Source organism: Aulostomus chinensis, chromosome 11 (genome assembly GCF_037954235.1).
Source record: "Aulostomus chinensis isolate RoL2024-O1b breed Wild chromosome 11, RoL_Achi_v1.0, whole genome shotgun sequence".
Lineage (NCBI taxonomy): Eukaryota > Metazoa > Chordata > Actinopteri > Syngnathiformes > Aulostomidae > Aulostomus > Aulostomus chinensis.
The window spans coordinates 4,637,501-4,652,500 of record NC_141330.1 but is presented as its reverse complement, the minus strand read 5'-3'; the positions used below and the strand labels follow the sequence as shown (position 1 = coordinate 4,652,500).

Here is a 15,000-nt window from a genome sequence, read left to right as displayed (position 1 = left end):
GAAATGGGCAATCAAATCACAGCACGACCCATCTGCAAAACAGGGAGAGCTGGTGTCCATGAAGATGAGGGTTCTTAAAGTGAATAGTTTATTTTTTGATAAGAACAAAAACACACAATAAAAGTAATCAGAAGGACCTGTATTTTTGTATTATTATCTTTGCAGAGAGCAGTGTAGTATAAGATTTTTGGCAGAGTGGAGGAACATTGGTCACATGCAGAGGACAATCATGTTTCACGTCCTACGACCAGTGTGGTTTGAAAAACAGAATAGATGATGGGGATGGTTTTGTTGCTTGTGTACGTGGACTCCTACTTTAATTTCATATTACTCCAAAACACAAAACAACACAATAAAGTCCTAAAATGTGCCCTAAAAAGGGATTCCGATAATGTGGCGCTTTAGGCTTAATTGTTTGTCGCGGTTTTGAGCGTTTGTCGGCCGTTCATTCTTGTTTGTTTGTTCTCTTCAGTCTGGCTGATTTCGAACACACACACACACACACACACACACACACACACACACACACTTCAAACTTTCCACCACAGTCACGCAAACTGTTACCAAGACATATGGAGCTTTCACTTACAGTGGTCAACTTTTAAGATGCCATTTGGCATTGCCACTGGTGGGGAACGGTCCCCTCTGCACCGCGCCCCATCACGGGACTGTGTAACTGATGTTGTTATGATGGACAGTCAGACTGAGCTCACGCAGAGTTTATCAAGCACATTATTCATCTTTGAGTCCTGGTGGGGCAAACAAAACCACAGCAGCCGCAGATCTTCAATTGTTTATGCAGCATGTGTTCAATACAGGATCTGCTATAGAGAGTTTTATTGGCGTGGTTTGAATTACAGGGTGAGTATTTTATTCCCAGTCATGAAGAGAGATGCTGCAACAGAAATACAGTCAAGGCTGGGGATGGTCTTCTTTTATTGTATTAATATTGTACATATCATACTCAGTGTAACTGCTATCTGATGATTTCTCGTGTTCTCACTCTTTTTCTTTTGTAGGAATTTTGCATCAAACTCTCTGGAGCACATCTCCTGGAGGGTGTTTCGTTTTCTACCCCTGCTGAACCTGTGAGTCCCTCAAATTTATTTAAATGTTATAAATACCTCTCAAGTCAGCTTTGCTGACAAGGATGAATGAATCCTGACGATATGCTTGCAGAAAGAAACAGAATCACAATAATCAAAAGTGAAGTAGTCAGTTCTTGTCTCTTGCTAGCAAAGGGGTGTTAAAGAACACCAAAAAGGAGCACCTGGATAGACTTGGAGTGGAGGAGGGCATCGCTTGTAGGTCATTTCCTTCACAACAGGGAATTTTTCTCAGCATTATATGCCAAAGCTGTGTTCACATACCAAGAACTTGACTCCAGGTTTTCCATCGCTGTCTGAGTACTTACTACAAATTAATCTACCGCTAAAACAAGGACAACAGACTGACCAAAAGATAAACAAACATTTAGAATGACCATGTACAAATATTTCTGCATATTCATATTCATATTCTAAGTGTGTGCATGATGAGGACAAAAGTTCAACTGAACACAGTGCAAAAAAATAAGAATAAATGTGGTAAAATGAATAGACAGATCATCCACACTCGGGTGACTACAGCGCAGTTGCACCGTGAACTCATAACTCATAATAAATATGGAATTGACAATAAAGATGAGGAATGAATGATCAGTATCAGCGCGTCATTGGTATTTGCAGAGACCAGCCATTTAAAAATGCACTGGTATCAGTCAAACAGGCAAGGGCACACAGATAGAGGTCTCTTGTTCTCCCATCCACTCTGTAACATCAGATAATGAGAAAACAGTGCCTACGATTTGAGGGCTTTCCCAGCTGGTTTGTAACGTCACAGTGTTTACATGAACTTTGTGTGTCTGTTGAATGGGATTCTGTGTCTTTGAACAGCGATACCAACATCAGTAAACATGGCTTATCAGCCCAACCACTTGTTAAATGTCCGCACAATCTCACGCATCCCTAAATACACCTATTTATTAACAATATATATTGAAGTATTAGTTTAGAGTTTGTTAGCACAGTGGATGTTCAGGGTTACAGTGATGCATTGGCAAATACAGAAGTTGCACCACTTAAATGAATATAGTCACTTTGTTGTTGATTTACTTTATATCGTATTTCAACCCACATCAAATGTACAAGTTGGCTTTGTGACAAATTTAGGTCGCTTGGGTCTGCTGCACGGAGAACGGAGACATGTGTTGTCGGTCCAAGACCTGCAAACACGTAGAGGTTCAGTAAAAACCACCGCACTGTGGCTCAGGTTTGTTTGCTGTCAGGTTTCGCTGTCGGAACGCTCGGGTTCATCGCCACACACGTAACAAAGCAGGGATTGTCATAAGTATTTACATTTCAGTATCCAATCATTTTGGGGTTCATGCACAGTTTGGGTTCAATAGTTTAAAAGTTAGGGCTTTTTTTATCAATTGGCTAATTGTACTGTTAATTCCCATGTCTCTCTGTCCATATGTGGACGGACAGATGCTCATGTCCTCTGAGCTGACGTTATCACGTGAATCTACTTTCCAGCGTGTCTGTTATAAAAAAATACAAAGACTCAAAGTAATAATACCTTCACTTTTATTTTAAAGGTTAAACTGTATTAGGAGGCCTTTCAGTGATCATGTGGTCTGCATACAAGTAGAAGAAAGTACTGCTGCCTTTTGCAAATTGATTGACAGCCCTCCTTTCAGTGCCTGCCAGCAACACTTTCTCACTGGTAATGGCTCATACGGTTTTTGAGACCTGGAGAAAAATTATAATGATTATAGAAGCCATCCAGAAGTAGACCAGTTGAAAGGCTATTTTGAATAAGATTCAGCAAGGATTTATATTATAGCAGAATGGTAGTGGTTTTAAAGGGAAACTGTATTATAGCGTATTCTGTCCTCAGTAAAAAAGCTCATTAGAAGGAGGCAATATTATATAAAGAGAGAATCTTTTGTGAAAGACCTTATTCATTTATATATCTTAACAAAATGTAAATGCAATCAATATAACGTTTCATCTCAGGGTTTTGCGGGACAACCCTCTTGTCTGCTCATGTGACCTCCACTGGCTCCAGCAGTGGCAGCGTAACGAACGCGGCGACCTGGACAACCAGGTGTTGTTCTGTACGTCCGATGACGAGGAAGTACTCATCAACACTCTGGTGATAGAAAACTGCAGTGAGTACGGTTTTCTTTTTTTATCGTTTGCACCTTTTTTTTTTTAACACTTCATTATGATGCTAAACATCATTATTAGTTTGTGTTGGGTGAAAACAAAGAACAAAACATTCTGAACAAATCTTTTTAGCGATCAATAAGTGGCGGGTCAGCCTGTAGAAAACAGGGAGATGAACCAGAGTTTCTCCTTCTACTCTCAGACTGCGGCTGAATGAGAGCGCTGTAAGAATGAATCTGTCTTTAGAAATAAAAAAAAGACAAATTGTTGTCAGTCACATTTCTGTATCTTTAATATCGTTTTCAGCTTAGCTAATGACCTGCACTGGTCTTTGGTCAATGGCGTTATGTCTGCAGTAGTGCTATTAAAAGGCCGCTTCAGTCAGACAAGGTGAGGCGTGGCATTGCAGTGCCATTCTCCTGATGCCTGACAACATGGAAACACTGGGCGCCACCTCCTGTCAGGCCTGCTCCACCTCTGAAGGCTTTGGTTGATGCCTGCTGCTCCCTTGTATAAACCCAGGACGTGCCTGCCTTCCTGCCTCCCAAGCTCAAATGCGTCCCCAACTGAAATAGCAACATGCCAAGTCCTGGTGCAGCCAGGGCTTTAAAGAGAATGACACAAGGCTCTCTGATTGGTTTGAGTGATGTCACGCCCAAAACACACCTGCGAATAGTTAGGTGTCTTAAGACTTCATCTTTGCACCCTGCGCCAAGGTTTGCGCTCTGATTACGTGCCCTCCAAATACCAAAACTGAAGCTGAAGGCGTGATGCACGTATACAGAGAGGAGAGCAAAACCTGTCAGCCATGTATGTGTGTGTGAATGAGACGCTGCGTGATAAATGCAGCATATTCACCAAGATTATTCATTAAATCTGATAATCAAAAATACATCCTATGTAATTTTGAGCGCCTGAATGTTTGACGGCCTTCGTGCAGAATGACGCCTGTAACAGTGCAGCAGAAGAAGACCTTTCACGTTGTTCTGCTGAAGGGGAAACATTAAAAGAGTGGTTCTTCACCCAGGCATTGAATTGTGCTTTAGTTCTTAGTGATGCCAGAATGCTGAAACATCAAGCCACTTATATGTAGCTTAAAACTGATAGTGAGTGATGGCTGCCGACAGCAAAACAGCCCAAAAACATCTTCCTTATCCAGCCTTGTGCCCACTAATCGGTAAGCCCTTTGATCTGAGCCAACAAGCCAGAAAGCTTCTGTGCAGCAGTGAGTGAGCGTGGACATTTTTGGACAGCTTTGCTGCTGTTTGCCATCCGTCACCACGAGCTAAAGCTCAAGCTAAATATACGTGGCTGACTCTGCATTTTGGAACCACAAAAATACGAAGCAGTGAGGGAGAAAAACGAAAAAAAACATCTGCAAGGTCACGACCTCTTTTTGTGAGTACTTGAAAGATAATGACACTCATTGGGTGAGGTATCGCTTTAAGACACGCACTTACAAGCATGTCTCTGGGAAGACTGTCTCCAGTATGTCGTGTATGCATCATACTAATTTATAATAGTCATGATAAAGAATATTCAAAATGATGCAGCTTCATCTATTTGGACTGGAAAGGAAAAATAAAAAAAAGGAACAATCAACTAGCAGGTGCAGCCAACTGAGCAGGTTAAGTATCACTAATAAACCACCGGGATGTCACCAAAATAAAAGTTCATCTTCATAAAATGCAGGTGATTTTTCCAGATGACTAAGATGAGTCACATTTTCAAAGAAAATGGGTCGGCGTTGTTGCTTTAATCACATACAGTAGGAACATCTTGTTGCCTGGAAACATATAAAAGAGTTTTTGGCTCTGTGCTGTTTCTCTCAGCTGCTAAAAAAAGCCCAACATTAGCGACCGGCGCTCACTTCTCTGTTCTCATGCTGTCTTCTCTGTTTTTCTCAGGTCTTCCGGAGGTGACTATTCTTCCCTCGAATAACAAGATTCAAGAGGGAGGCAACTTGACTTTTGAGTGCCATGTGACAGGAAGTCCCACTCCGGATGTCAGGTGGCGAACAGAGACGCTCAAATCTGGCTCCTTTACTCAGGTAGTAAAGAATTTTCAATGTATGTGCAAACAATAGAGGCTGTAACTCCATTTGAAAATGATGGCGCCAATAAAAACAATGACCAGCAATGACATGAAGGGTGGAAAAACAACACCCACGCAACTGCTTCATGGTAGCAGTGGGACAAGCTTCATCACATCACCTGTCACGTCCCTCCTCAACGTGCCATGTGGCATAGGCACCGCCACTCCACCAGCTCCCTCTGAAGGCCAGCCTCACACAGACAGCACCTGCTAGTTCGACCGCAGAGTTGAGAAGCGGCCAAAATAACAAACAAACTTAAACCTCCCTCGCAATATGGTTTTGATTTTTTTTTTAAAGACGGGTATCCAACCTTAACTCCAAAACCAAAAAAAACACCAAAAAACAGAAGTTGTCACTCCAAAAAGGCTACTATAATTTTGAAATGAGGTACTGTATTTATAATACAATGTGCAACTAGCAGAAATAATGCAAGAAAAAACAAAAAAAAAACTAATTAGCTCTAATAATGAGTTCTAATCTGTCTCACACAATCAGCTTTTATATGTGGCTCCCTGCTCCATGATCCCTGCTACAGCTGTGCTGCCACACACACACCCATGCTACTGCTGCTGCTGAAGCAGCCTCCACCTGCAGCTGTCGCAACCTTGCTGAGCAATCACCCACAAAGAGCAGCATGCTCCTTCTCTGCATACTCATTTTCTGATGTTGTGCGTTGTTCTGACTTTGTGACGTAAACCCCCTTTCGGTTAACTGTGTTGTTCTTAAAACGACGCAAATCTCATTGAGTTGGGTTTGGTGATCTATCAGTCTAGTAGAGTGGAGTAAATTGGATCTCCGTCCATCCCTCTAACTTGTGTACCTCTAAGTGATCATACATGGGGGTACCTGGCGGCATTAACCTCCTGTGCTCTTTTCGTTGCCGCTGCAGAAGAGAATCTGGGGATCTACATTTGAGCTGGTCCTTTACCTCACCAACGTTTCCTGGAGTGACAACCTACACAACCTGACTTGTGAGGCTGAGAACCAAGCTGGGCCCGGGGAGGAGATGGTGCAATTGGACATTGAGTGTAAGTGTCTGTAAAATAAAATCACACTTTCAAAGGCTCAATATAATTTGTCTGGCTTAATGGAGGTTAGGGTGAGAGCACACTAGGGCCATTTCTCTAGTGCAGGCAGGGTGGACAGTCAGAGAAAAGAAAAACGCACCGCAAGGATTCCTTCTAAATGTCCCTTCTATAAATATGAGTGTGTTCCCACCATGCTTCTAATGGAGCTCTCTGCCACCTGCCACTCACTCTGGCAGCTGCTGAGAAGTGTTAAAATAATACGAGTGAAGTGCTGCAGGTATGGCTTGCCATTTAATGTAGGGATACAATGAATGGACAAAAGAAAGTGAACTTAGCCGCCTCGCGCAAAAAAGAACTCCTCCACCACGTACACACCTAAATTACAGCTTCAGCTTGACCCGGGAGGTTTGCCGTTGTCTTCCCCTTTCAGACACATTAGTGCATCTGATAGTTGGAGAACACTGAGGAATGACAGCACCCGGCGGTCCCACAGAAAACAGATTCAGATGCATTAGTGATACATTACTGAAAATACTACCCAAACAATATCATATATCAGCAGCTCAGTGACACTCATTAGTAAATAAAGCCAAAAAGAGCAGGGGCGCCAATCAGCTGCAGCCAAGTGCACGAGCATCAAGGGACAGATAATGAACATCAGGAAAATGGGGCTGATAACTGTGCTAAGATCTGATTTGTGCCTGTGCTAATGGACTTTTCCCTCCTACTCCGGAAAACCGCTTCATCTGCAGTGATTGGCAGTCTGCAAATGCGTTAGTGCAGCAAATCTATCAACATCAGCCCCTCTGGTGGACGGGCACTCGTTAACCGCTAGCCCTTTAATTACTCTTAATTACCTCCCAGAACACTGGGTGTTTACTGCTGAGTGGCTCTCTGTGCGATTGATTGTGAAGCTCCCTTTTCATAAAAAATATCATATTTTTCCTAATCACATTGTTTGAAACGTGTCTTTTTGAATTTAAAATCATGAATTATTTACTCTTTTTCTTAATCAGCCCAGCATATGAAGGTATTAATTAGAGTCTTCATGGTTAAACCTAAATGTAAATTATTTTAGCTGTGCGTTTTCCATTTTGTATAATTTGTGTACTTTGCTTTTATTCTGTCTCCCTCTTACTAAAAAGCCAGAGTAGGGAGTTTTAAACTTGTAATAGCGATAATCTCAGTATGAAGAACATAAGTACTTCAACTTGTGTATAATGACTATAAATGGTACAATGATAACTTGCATTGTCCCTATAAAAAAAACAAACAACAACCCTTAATTATAATAATCACTTTCACAAGTGATGACTGGGTGCACACTGTAGGATCTGGCTCGCTTTGAGTCTGCCCCAATTGATTCCAGGAATTATTGTGTGTGTGTGTGTGTGTGTGTGTGTGTGTGTGTGTGTGTGTGTGTGTGTGTGCGTGCGTGTGTGTGTGTGTGTGATTTTTTTCAAATCATCAAATTTTGCATTGGTGTCTGAGTGCCTGAGGCTCATTAAAAATAATTCTAGCCTCCCTTGCCATCAGTGGCATCAGCAGTGCAGTAGCTCATTATGCGATTATTTGCAAATTGATGATCAGTTAAATGTGATTAATTGTGCTCATTTGCAGTCTGAAAGACTTCAGCGAGCCCAGAGTTAAGAATTCAAGACACAAATACCTGCGTATCCCCTTAACGCAGCACTTTCTGAGGCTGGGTCACGGGTTAAGAGCAGCAGAATGGCCCATACAGGACGAGGGGTCTCTGCACTTGAGAGTTATGTTCCATCCAAACAAGGCCATTTCCCGTAACGTCAGGTCCGGAGCAGCTTCCAGGTAGCTTTTGTGGTCAGGGGCTCATGATGACCAGGATTCATTATTCATAGCAGGTCAGCACAGGTTTGAAGTCCAGATGGAACATTGATTCCTGGAAATTCGTGGGGAACGTGGAGGGCACTTGACCCGCCGATGACCTTCTGTAACGTATCAAGATGAACATTCAGCATAAATTCATCCATTATAAGAAATGTTCTTCATCATTATTTTAATCATTGGCAAAGGCAGGATGCAGCAGTATTCAGACATTCTGGGAAATACGCATCATTTCTTTCAGCAAGTAAACTCTGTAGGGTCTTTGGATCTGCTGGTTTTGTTCCCTTCAGACAAGAGGTGCAGTCACTGTTTCTGTGCTAAACTAAGCTAACTGTCCACTGGCTACACACTCAAAACACAGAAGTACCAGTGTGTACTTCATCACCCAATTACTCATTCCTGACCCCTAAACTACAACTTTTCCTCTCCAACCCCTGGTGACGTCCCAAATCTGTCACCTCTGCCATCAGTCCCGGCCAAAATCATCTTCCTGAGAGATGCGATGCCACAACACCACTGGTGTTTCCCCTTCGCCGTGGACGGCAATCCTGATCCAAGCATCGCCTGGCGGTTCAACGGCAGAGATCTGAGCGAGGGCCGTTACATGTACACGCAGCTCATCCCCGACTCAGATGACGGATCGGTGAAACATGGCTGTCTCTTCCTAAACAAGCCGACCCACCTCAACAACGGCCAGTACACCCTGGTTGTGCAGAACAAACTAGGAAGAGATGAGGCCACCGCCACTGGGATGTTTATGCTCAACCCTTTTGACCCGGATAGTGATCCTGAGGGGAAAATTCCTGGTAAGTTCCTGCAACTGTTTTGTAGGTTGTTTTCTTTGGGGGGGGGGGGTTCAGAGTAGTAACCCAGAAAGAAACGTGTTAGGCTCTCGTAGAGAACTCAGAGGTGATCATTGGAACACATCTGGGTCCATCACTTGAACAGCTGGACCCAGTTAACGTTCAACGATAAGATAATGGTCAGTTACCGAGTATCGGGGGAGGAACAACTGAGGAATGACCTCATTATTCCCAAATAACTCCGATCCAAGGACCGGAGATACTAATTGATAATTAACCAATTTTCAGTTTTACTCGTATGACACGATTTTATAGCTTTAGTTTTCTCTTCATGTGGAGCAGAAGATGCTCTCCGTACACGTTCCCCAGAATCCCCCATTCAAACCTGAAAAGAAGCTTACATTTATGCATCTATGCACTTGCAAAGGCTAATTATTTCAAGATGATTCTATATTAACTACTTATTTTTTTCTCCCTCAAATACTAATAATACAAAACCAAGTATTCACAGTGTTCTTTTTTTTTTTTTTACAGTGAATTCACAATTATTTGCTGATACCATATTTGAAAAAGAATAGAAAGAAGGATATCGTTCCTTTCATAAATCATAAACTTAAATCCAAATAAAAGCAGGACGAATCTGAGGATGTAAACCATTTGACTGAGTGTATAAAAATAAAACAACAACAACTGGTTTTAAAAAAACAAAACCGCAGCACATCCAGAACACATTTTCCTCAGTAGTTTTCCCAACATCATCATCGTCATCATTTCTTCGATGCCGATTCATCATGTGATTTACGATGTAGCCAACAAACCACCGGAAATATCACTCAAATAATCAATCCTTTCTTCGTAATTACGATATTCAAAATTGATCATCAATCCAGAGCCTTTATTGAACTCGGTGCATCAAACTAAGGACAAAAAAAAGTCCAGTTGTGGGAGAAACTGCTTATTAGCTTTTCATCAATAACCAGATTTGCTTTGTTGCTTCCAGACTATTTAATCATTCTTTAATAAAATCAATTATCAAACAAAGACATTTGCACATTTGCTACTTCGAGATTCTTGAATTTTGAGTACCTATTGCTGATTCTGTGTTCTGTGTGAGGAACAGCCAACAATAAGAGACTGCACTGACATCAACACCAAAACCAGGCAGGAGGAGGAAAAGCAGATTCGTCCAATAAACAGTCTATTAGTCGAAGGTTTTGAGAGACAGAAGAAAGCTAAATGAACAGGAACTGTTTCCACAGCGAGGTCACCTAGATTACAAAAGCAAAGGAGGAAGTAAAGTAATTCGAGTTTCTAAAATAGTCTCAATAAACATCGAACTGAGAGAAGAGTAGAATCAATAGAGCAAAAACGGGCCTTAAACCGAGACAAAAGAGGAGATATCATTTTTATTCCAATATTTCCTGAGTGTATATCGTACAATTGTGTGAATTAAGTGTATGAGAGTAGGTATTACGGCACTCTGTATGTGTGTATATATATATATATATATATATATATATATATATATATATATATATATATATACTGCGCAACTGTCCCTGAGTACTATGCTGAATTAACTCTTCGGTTAATATCAGCACAGAGGTCTGTTGTTCTGGGGTCAAGAGGTAGCACATTAGATATCACTGGATACTGGAGTAATGTGAGTGGTATTCAAGCAAAATGGTTAGCAGCAGCATGCATCAACACACTTAATGTTCCAGTGTGTTCACTGGGTGTGTATTAATAAATATGTTTGTGTTCTCTCTCTCCCTCTCCTCACGCCAGTCCTTGATGTGCATCCAAGTGAGTCTGATTGATTTTTCCTCTGCTTGAAAAACAAGACTAGGTGAGACTTAGTCTAGGGTCTGACGACTGCTCAGAGCGACAGATGTGTGCGAATCGTTGCACGGATACGTTTGTATTTGGTTCCTCGGTGTGAGATGTTTTAAATGCAGTTCTAATCACAAAAGTTCTCACTCACATGTTCAGATGCTTGCTTTGTGCTCTAAAGTTGGGTTATCAGAATCGAAGTAGGGAGTCTTGAAATAAACCCATAAACCCCAGGTACCGTCGGAGGCTGAAAGATGACAAACACGTCATCAGCTACCAAAATATCAGTTCATCTTCATTTTAGAAATCACAGCGTTGATTTAAAACAATCTTGGGCTAAGGTGAGTGAGAACAGAGCGGTATGGGTGACAAAATGACACTCCAACTGGCAGAGATCCTGCCCCTGAGCTGGCAGCGCTGATCTGAACCAGGAACCGCCAGCAGGTTGACTCACTCCTGACTAATTCACTTCAGTCAGTCAGTCGGTCAGTCAGCGACCAGAACAGATGCAGGGCTCGCCATCTTCCTTGAGTTGTTTTCATTCCATGAATCTATTTCATGTCTCCACAGTTCCTGCAAACAAATCTGACATGGACGTCACCGAGAACTTGGAGAATCGAGTGTTTGTGGTAAGTCTCCGTCCCCAGTATGACGGTGATTTCCAAGAAGTGTCTTCATGTCACTACAAACCGCTGTGTCTTGGTTTGAGCAGGTCTCCGTGGCTGTGGGTCTGGCTCTGTTCGCCTGTACCTTTCTCCTCATCATGGTTTTGGTTATTAACAAGTGTGGCCAGCACTCCAAGTTCGGTATCCACCGTAAGTTCTTCATACTTTTGTCATACATGCGTGGAAATATGTGAAGATGAGCACCTGTCACACACACACCAATCATACGAATGTTTGCTCAAGCGCCGATTGCTGATTGGCAGGCCATTCGCATTGCAAGCCCAGCTTTCTGTTTGAGATCAAGTCAGCTCTCTACTGTTTTCTTTATTCTAGCCGGCACGTAGGAATCTCATCAAAGTTTTTTCCTTTCATTCAGGTATGTCACCTACATGCCTTTTCGGCTGAGGGCTTCACAAAAGCTCGCACCGCTTTATGGTAGATTCAAACACCGACTGAAGGAACGTACAAAACGCTACAGTGACACCTTCCTCAACTGGTCAAATTTCCCAGAGAGGGAATTAAAAAGTTTCTCCTGTGGCAGATTGCTTCCTTTTCAAAGTCAAAGTGACTTCCTGAGAAAAGATGATGTTTCAGAGAGTGACTGATGTAACGTGTGGATTTACGTATCGCTCGTATAATTCAGTTGATCTGCTTTTGTATCAACCGGCTGTAATAGCATGATTAACGGCCGCGAATGGTTAATGGCATCGATTCGGCCCAAAACTACGGCTGAAAAAAGTATGGGAACCAGAATAAGCCATCGTCAAATGTTCTACCAAATTATTGTTTCAAATCACAGATTGTTCTGTCAGGCACTCAGAGGGTAATGCACAGGAGAGAGTGACTAATACAGGACTTCCACTGAGCTGCAACTTTGCACACAGGCAGCCGCTGTGTTGGTCCAGCTAAAGTGCCTTAATTACTCCAAGAGAACGGCAGCAGAAACCTCCCTTGGCCACCGCCACGTGGTGTGGGCCATTAACAATGATGGATGGGTGGATGGAAGAACAGCTAGACTTGATATAGCTCTGCTCGGACCTCCCCCCCCCCCCCCCCTCCACACACACACACACACACACACACACACACACACACACTTGTATGACGCATTTACACTTCTCGCACTCAAAGTGCCTAAATGGGCCTGATTGCCTAAGTGGACCCTGCTCCATCTTTCCTTCCCTCCATTGCCTCTCTGCTCTCTCTTTGTTGTTCCATTTTCTATCGTGTTGGACTCTGGGGGTTCTGTGGTTTGCCTTCCTGAGTGAGGTTTTACAATTTGGGCCCCACTTGTTTGGCTTTTAATACGCGCTCTAGTCAGAGTTGCTAACCATTCAGGCCTTCTATATGGTCATTTTCTCAGTTCAATGTCGCCTGATTGCTGCATAGTTGATGATGGTGATTATTAGGCTGTTACCATGGCATCAACAAATGTGCAACCAAGTTGGTAGCTGAGAATGTCGATTCCTTGAGGGGGGAAAAATGGTTTCTGAATTGCTACTTTTTATAGTTCCACGCAATCACAGATGGTTGGTGACTGATTAGGTGGTAGATATCGCTCATTTATGCTTGTTTACACCCTCCCCCCTTTCCTTAGGGTCATCAGTTTTGGGCACGGAGGATGAGCTGGCGGTGTCGCTACGTTTCATGAACTTTGGGAGCAGCCCACCTTCCTCTGATGAAGATTCTGGTCTATCCAGCTTTGTAGAGAATCCACAGTACTTCTGCGGCATCATCAAGGATAAAGACATGTGTGAGTGTTGTTGCTGAAACCACACACACTCCTCCGTATTTACTCAGAAGTCAGGGTCTTATAAATGCCCATCACTACTCGTTAGTTAAAGCTTAGTTAGCTGCCGGCAATGCTTAGTTAACTATTAGTTACAGGTGAAATTACATATGTAGTAATCATTTACTAATGGGGCATGTTTGCCTTGTGGATTAGCGTGAGCACCGAATTATTTTAAAGGAAACAACACAGTAAACTCGTGAAGTAACAACAGATGAAGTCGTTATTGAATGTCATTAACATACAAACGAGACATCAGGAGATGGATGGGGCTTTAAATCCCAAGTTTCACTGTGATAGCATGTTACACCAATTCCTTGAAGAACATGGAATATTTGCCAGTTTAATAAAATCTGTTATGATACAGCTTCAGTTTGATTCAATTCAGGGGCTTGCGATCGATACGAGGAGATAGAAGCCCACAATCAAAGACAATAAAACAACACGCAAACACTTAAGTAAAGCTAACTGTGGTGAAGCTAAAGTGGATGTGCTATGGGAATTTCAAAATAAAAGTGGACTCTGTATCGATCGCGTTGTATCATTTGTCAGTGAATCGTTATAAAGTTCTCTAAAGTTCAGGAATCAGCTCCCCTTCTTTGTCATCAGGTGTCCAGCACATTAAACGGCAGGACATCGTCTTGAAGTGGGAGCTCGGTGAGGGAGCGTTTGGTAAAGTCTACCTCGCTGAGTGTGCCAACCTCAGCCATGACAGCGACAAGATGCTGGTCGCCATCAAGGTGGGTGGATCCGAATGAACCTCGGCGGATAATGTTGGATTTACCTTCTCACCTGTTAGACCTCATTGGTGCGACCACGCGAGCTTCCAGTGGGACTTGGAGCCGAAGCTCCACAGGGTTGGAATTAAGTCCAAATTCTGTGGGAGTGCGACTTTGGTATTTTTATTGAGGATAAGAGGGTTTGCAAACCTAACAGACTAAAATTCCTGAGTGTTTCAAAACAAAAGCCAGTGCAGGGATACATTTACTTCAGATCCACCAAATCGGACAGATGTGAAAACATGCAATCTGACTGCACAGTGCTTTTTTATTGTTGTTGCTGGTTTTTATTTAGCATGAGAAAAAAAAAAAAAACATAAATCCAGACAAAGATGTATTGTGAGACGTATTTACAAGGAAGACAAAAGGAACTCCTGGAGGCTTCTGGTGTGTCTCCATTGATAAAAAAAAAAATTCTTTTCAGACCACAAGTTGTGATTGATGTGAGTTTGTTGTCCTCGTGTGGCAGTGCAAACCTCCACGTTGTAGACTAAATGCCCGCTGCTTGTTTGGCTCAGACTCTTAAGGACGCCAACGAGTCGACCCGTCAGGACTTCCAGAGGGAGGCAGAGCTGCTGACGGTGCTCCAACACCAGCACATCGTACGATTCTACGGCGTCTGTACTGACGGAGAGCCACTGGCCATGGTGTTCGAATACATGAGGCACGGAGACCTCAACCGCTTTCTTCGGTACGACGCACGCCTGCTCACGATGGGCTGCTAATTCAGTCGAACCAAACTGTCCACCACATTTGTTCAGTTCCATACCACAGATGCACAGGGTCCCTCTGTCATTAGCACCACTAGTATCAGAAGCGTGGGTTACCGTTTTTGCCTTTCAAGTGATCTAAATTGAGGTACACTGGCTCAAGGAGTTCAAAACACATCCACATGGACATGGAGGAAACACCTCTGCCGGTTCAGATACACATATG

General features: G+C 42.8%; 1 protein-coding gene across 2 annotated transcripts in view; it reads left to right on the top strand.

The window, feature by feature from the left end:
- The window catches only part of ntrk1 (neurotrophic tyrosine kinase, receptor, type 1), a 69,508-nt gene that overhangs the window by 46,887 nt on the left and 7,621 nt on the right, over positions 1–15,000 (top strand). For both annotated transcript variants that reach the window (XM_086217837.1, XM_086217838.1), the window contains 11 exons: positions 1,020–1,088; positions 3,060–3,214; positions 5,120–5,262; positions 6,197–6,335; positions 8,666–9,001; positions 10,787–10,804; positions 11,402–11,460; positions 11,544–11,646; positions 13,094–13,249; positions 13,895–14,025; positions 14,583–14,755. In XM_086217837.1, coding sequence (XP_086073963.1) covers positions 1,020–1,088; positions 3,060–3,214; positions 5,120–5,262; positions 6,197–6,335; positions 8,666–9,001; positions 10,787–10,804; positions 11,402–11,460; positions 11,544–11,646; positions 13,094–13,249; positions 13,895–14,025; positions 14,583–14,755 — 1,482 coding nt within the window. The remainder of the gene's footprint in view (positions 1–1,019; positions 1,089–3,059; positions 3,215–5,119; positions 5,263–6,196; positions 6,336–8,665; positions 9,002–10,786; positions 10,805–11,401; positions 11,461–11,543; positions 11,647–13,093; positions 13,250–13,894; positions 14,026–14,582; positions 14,756–15,000) is intronic.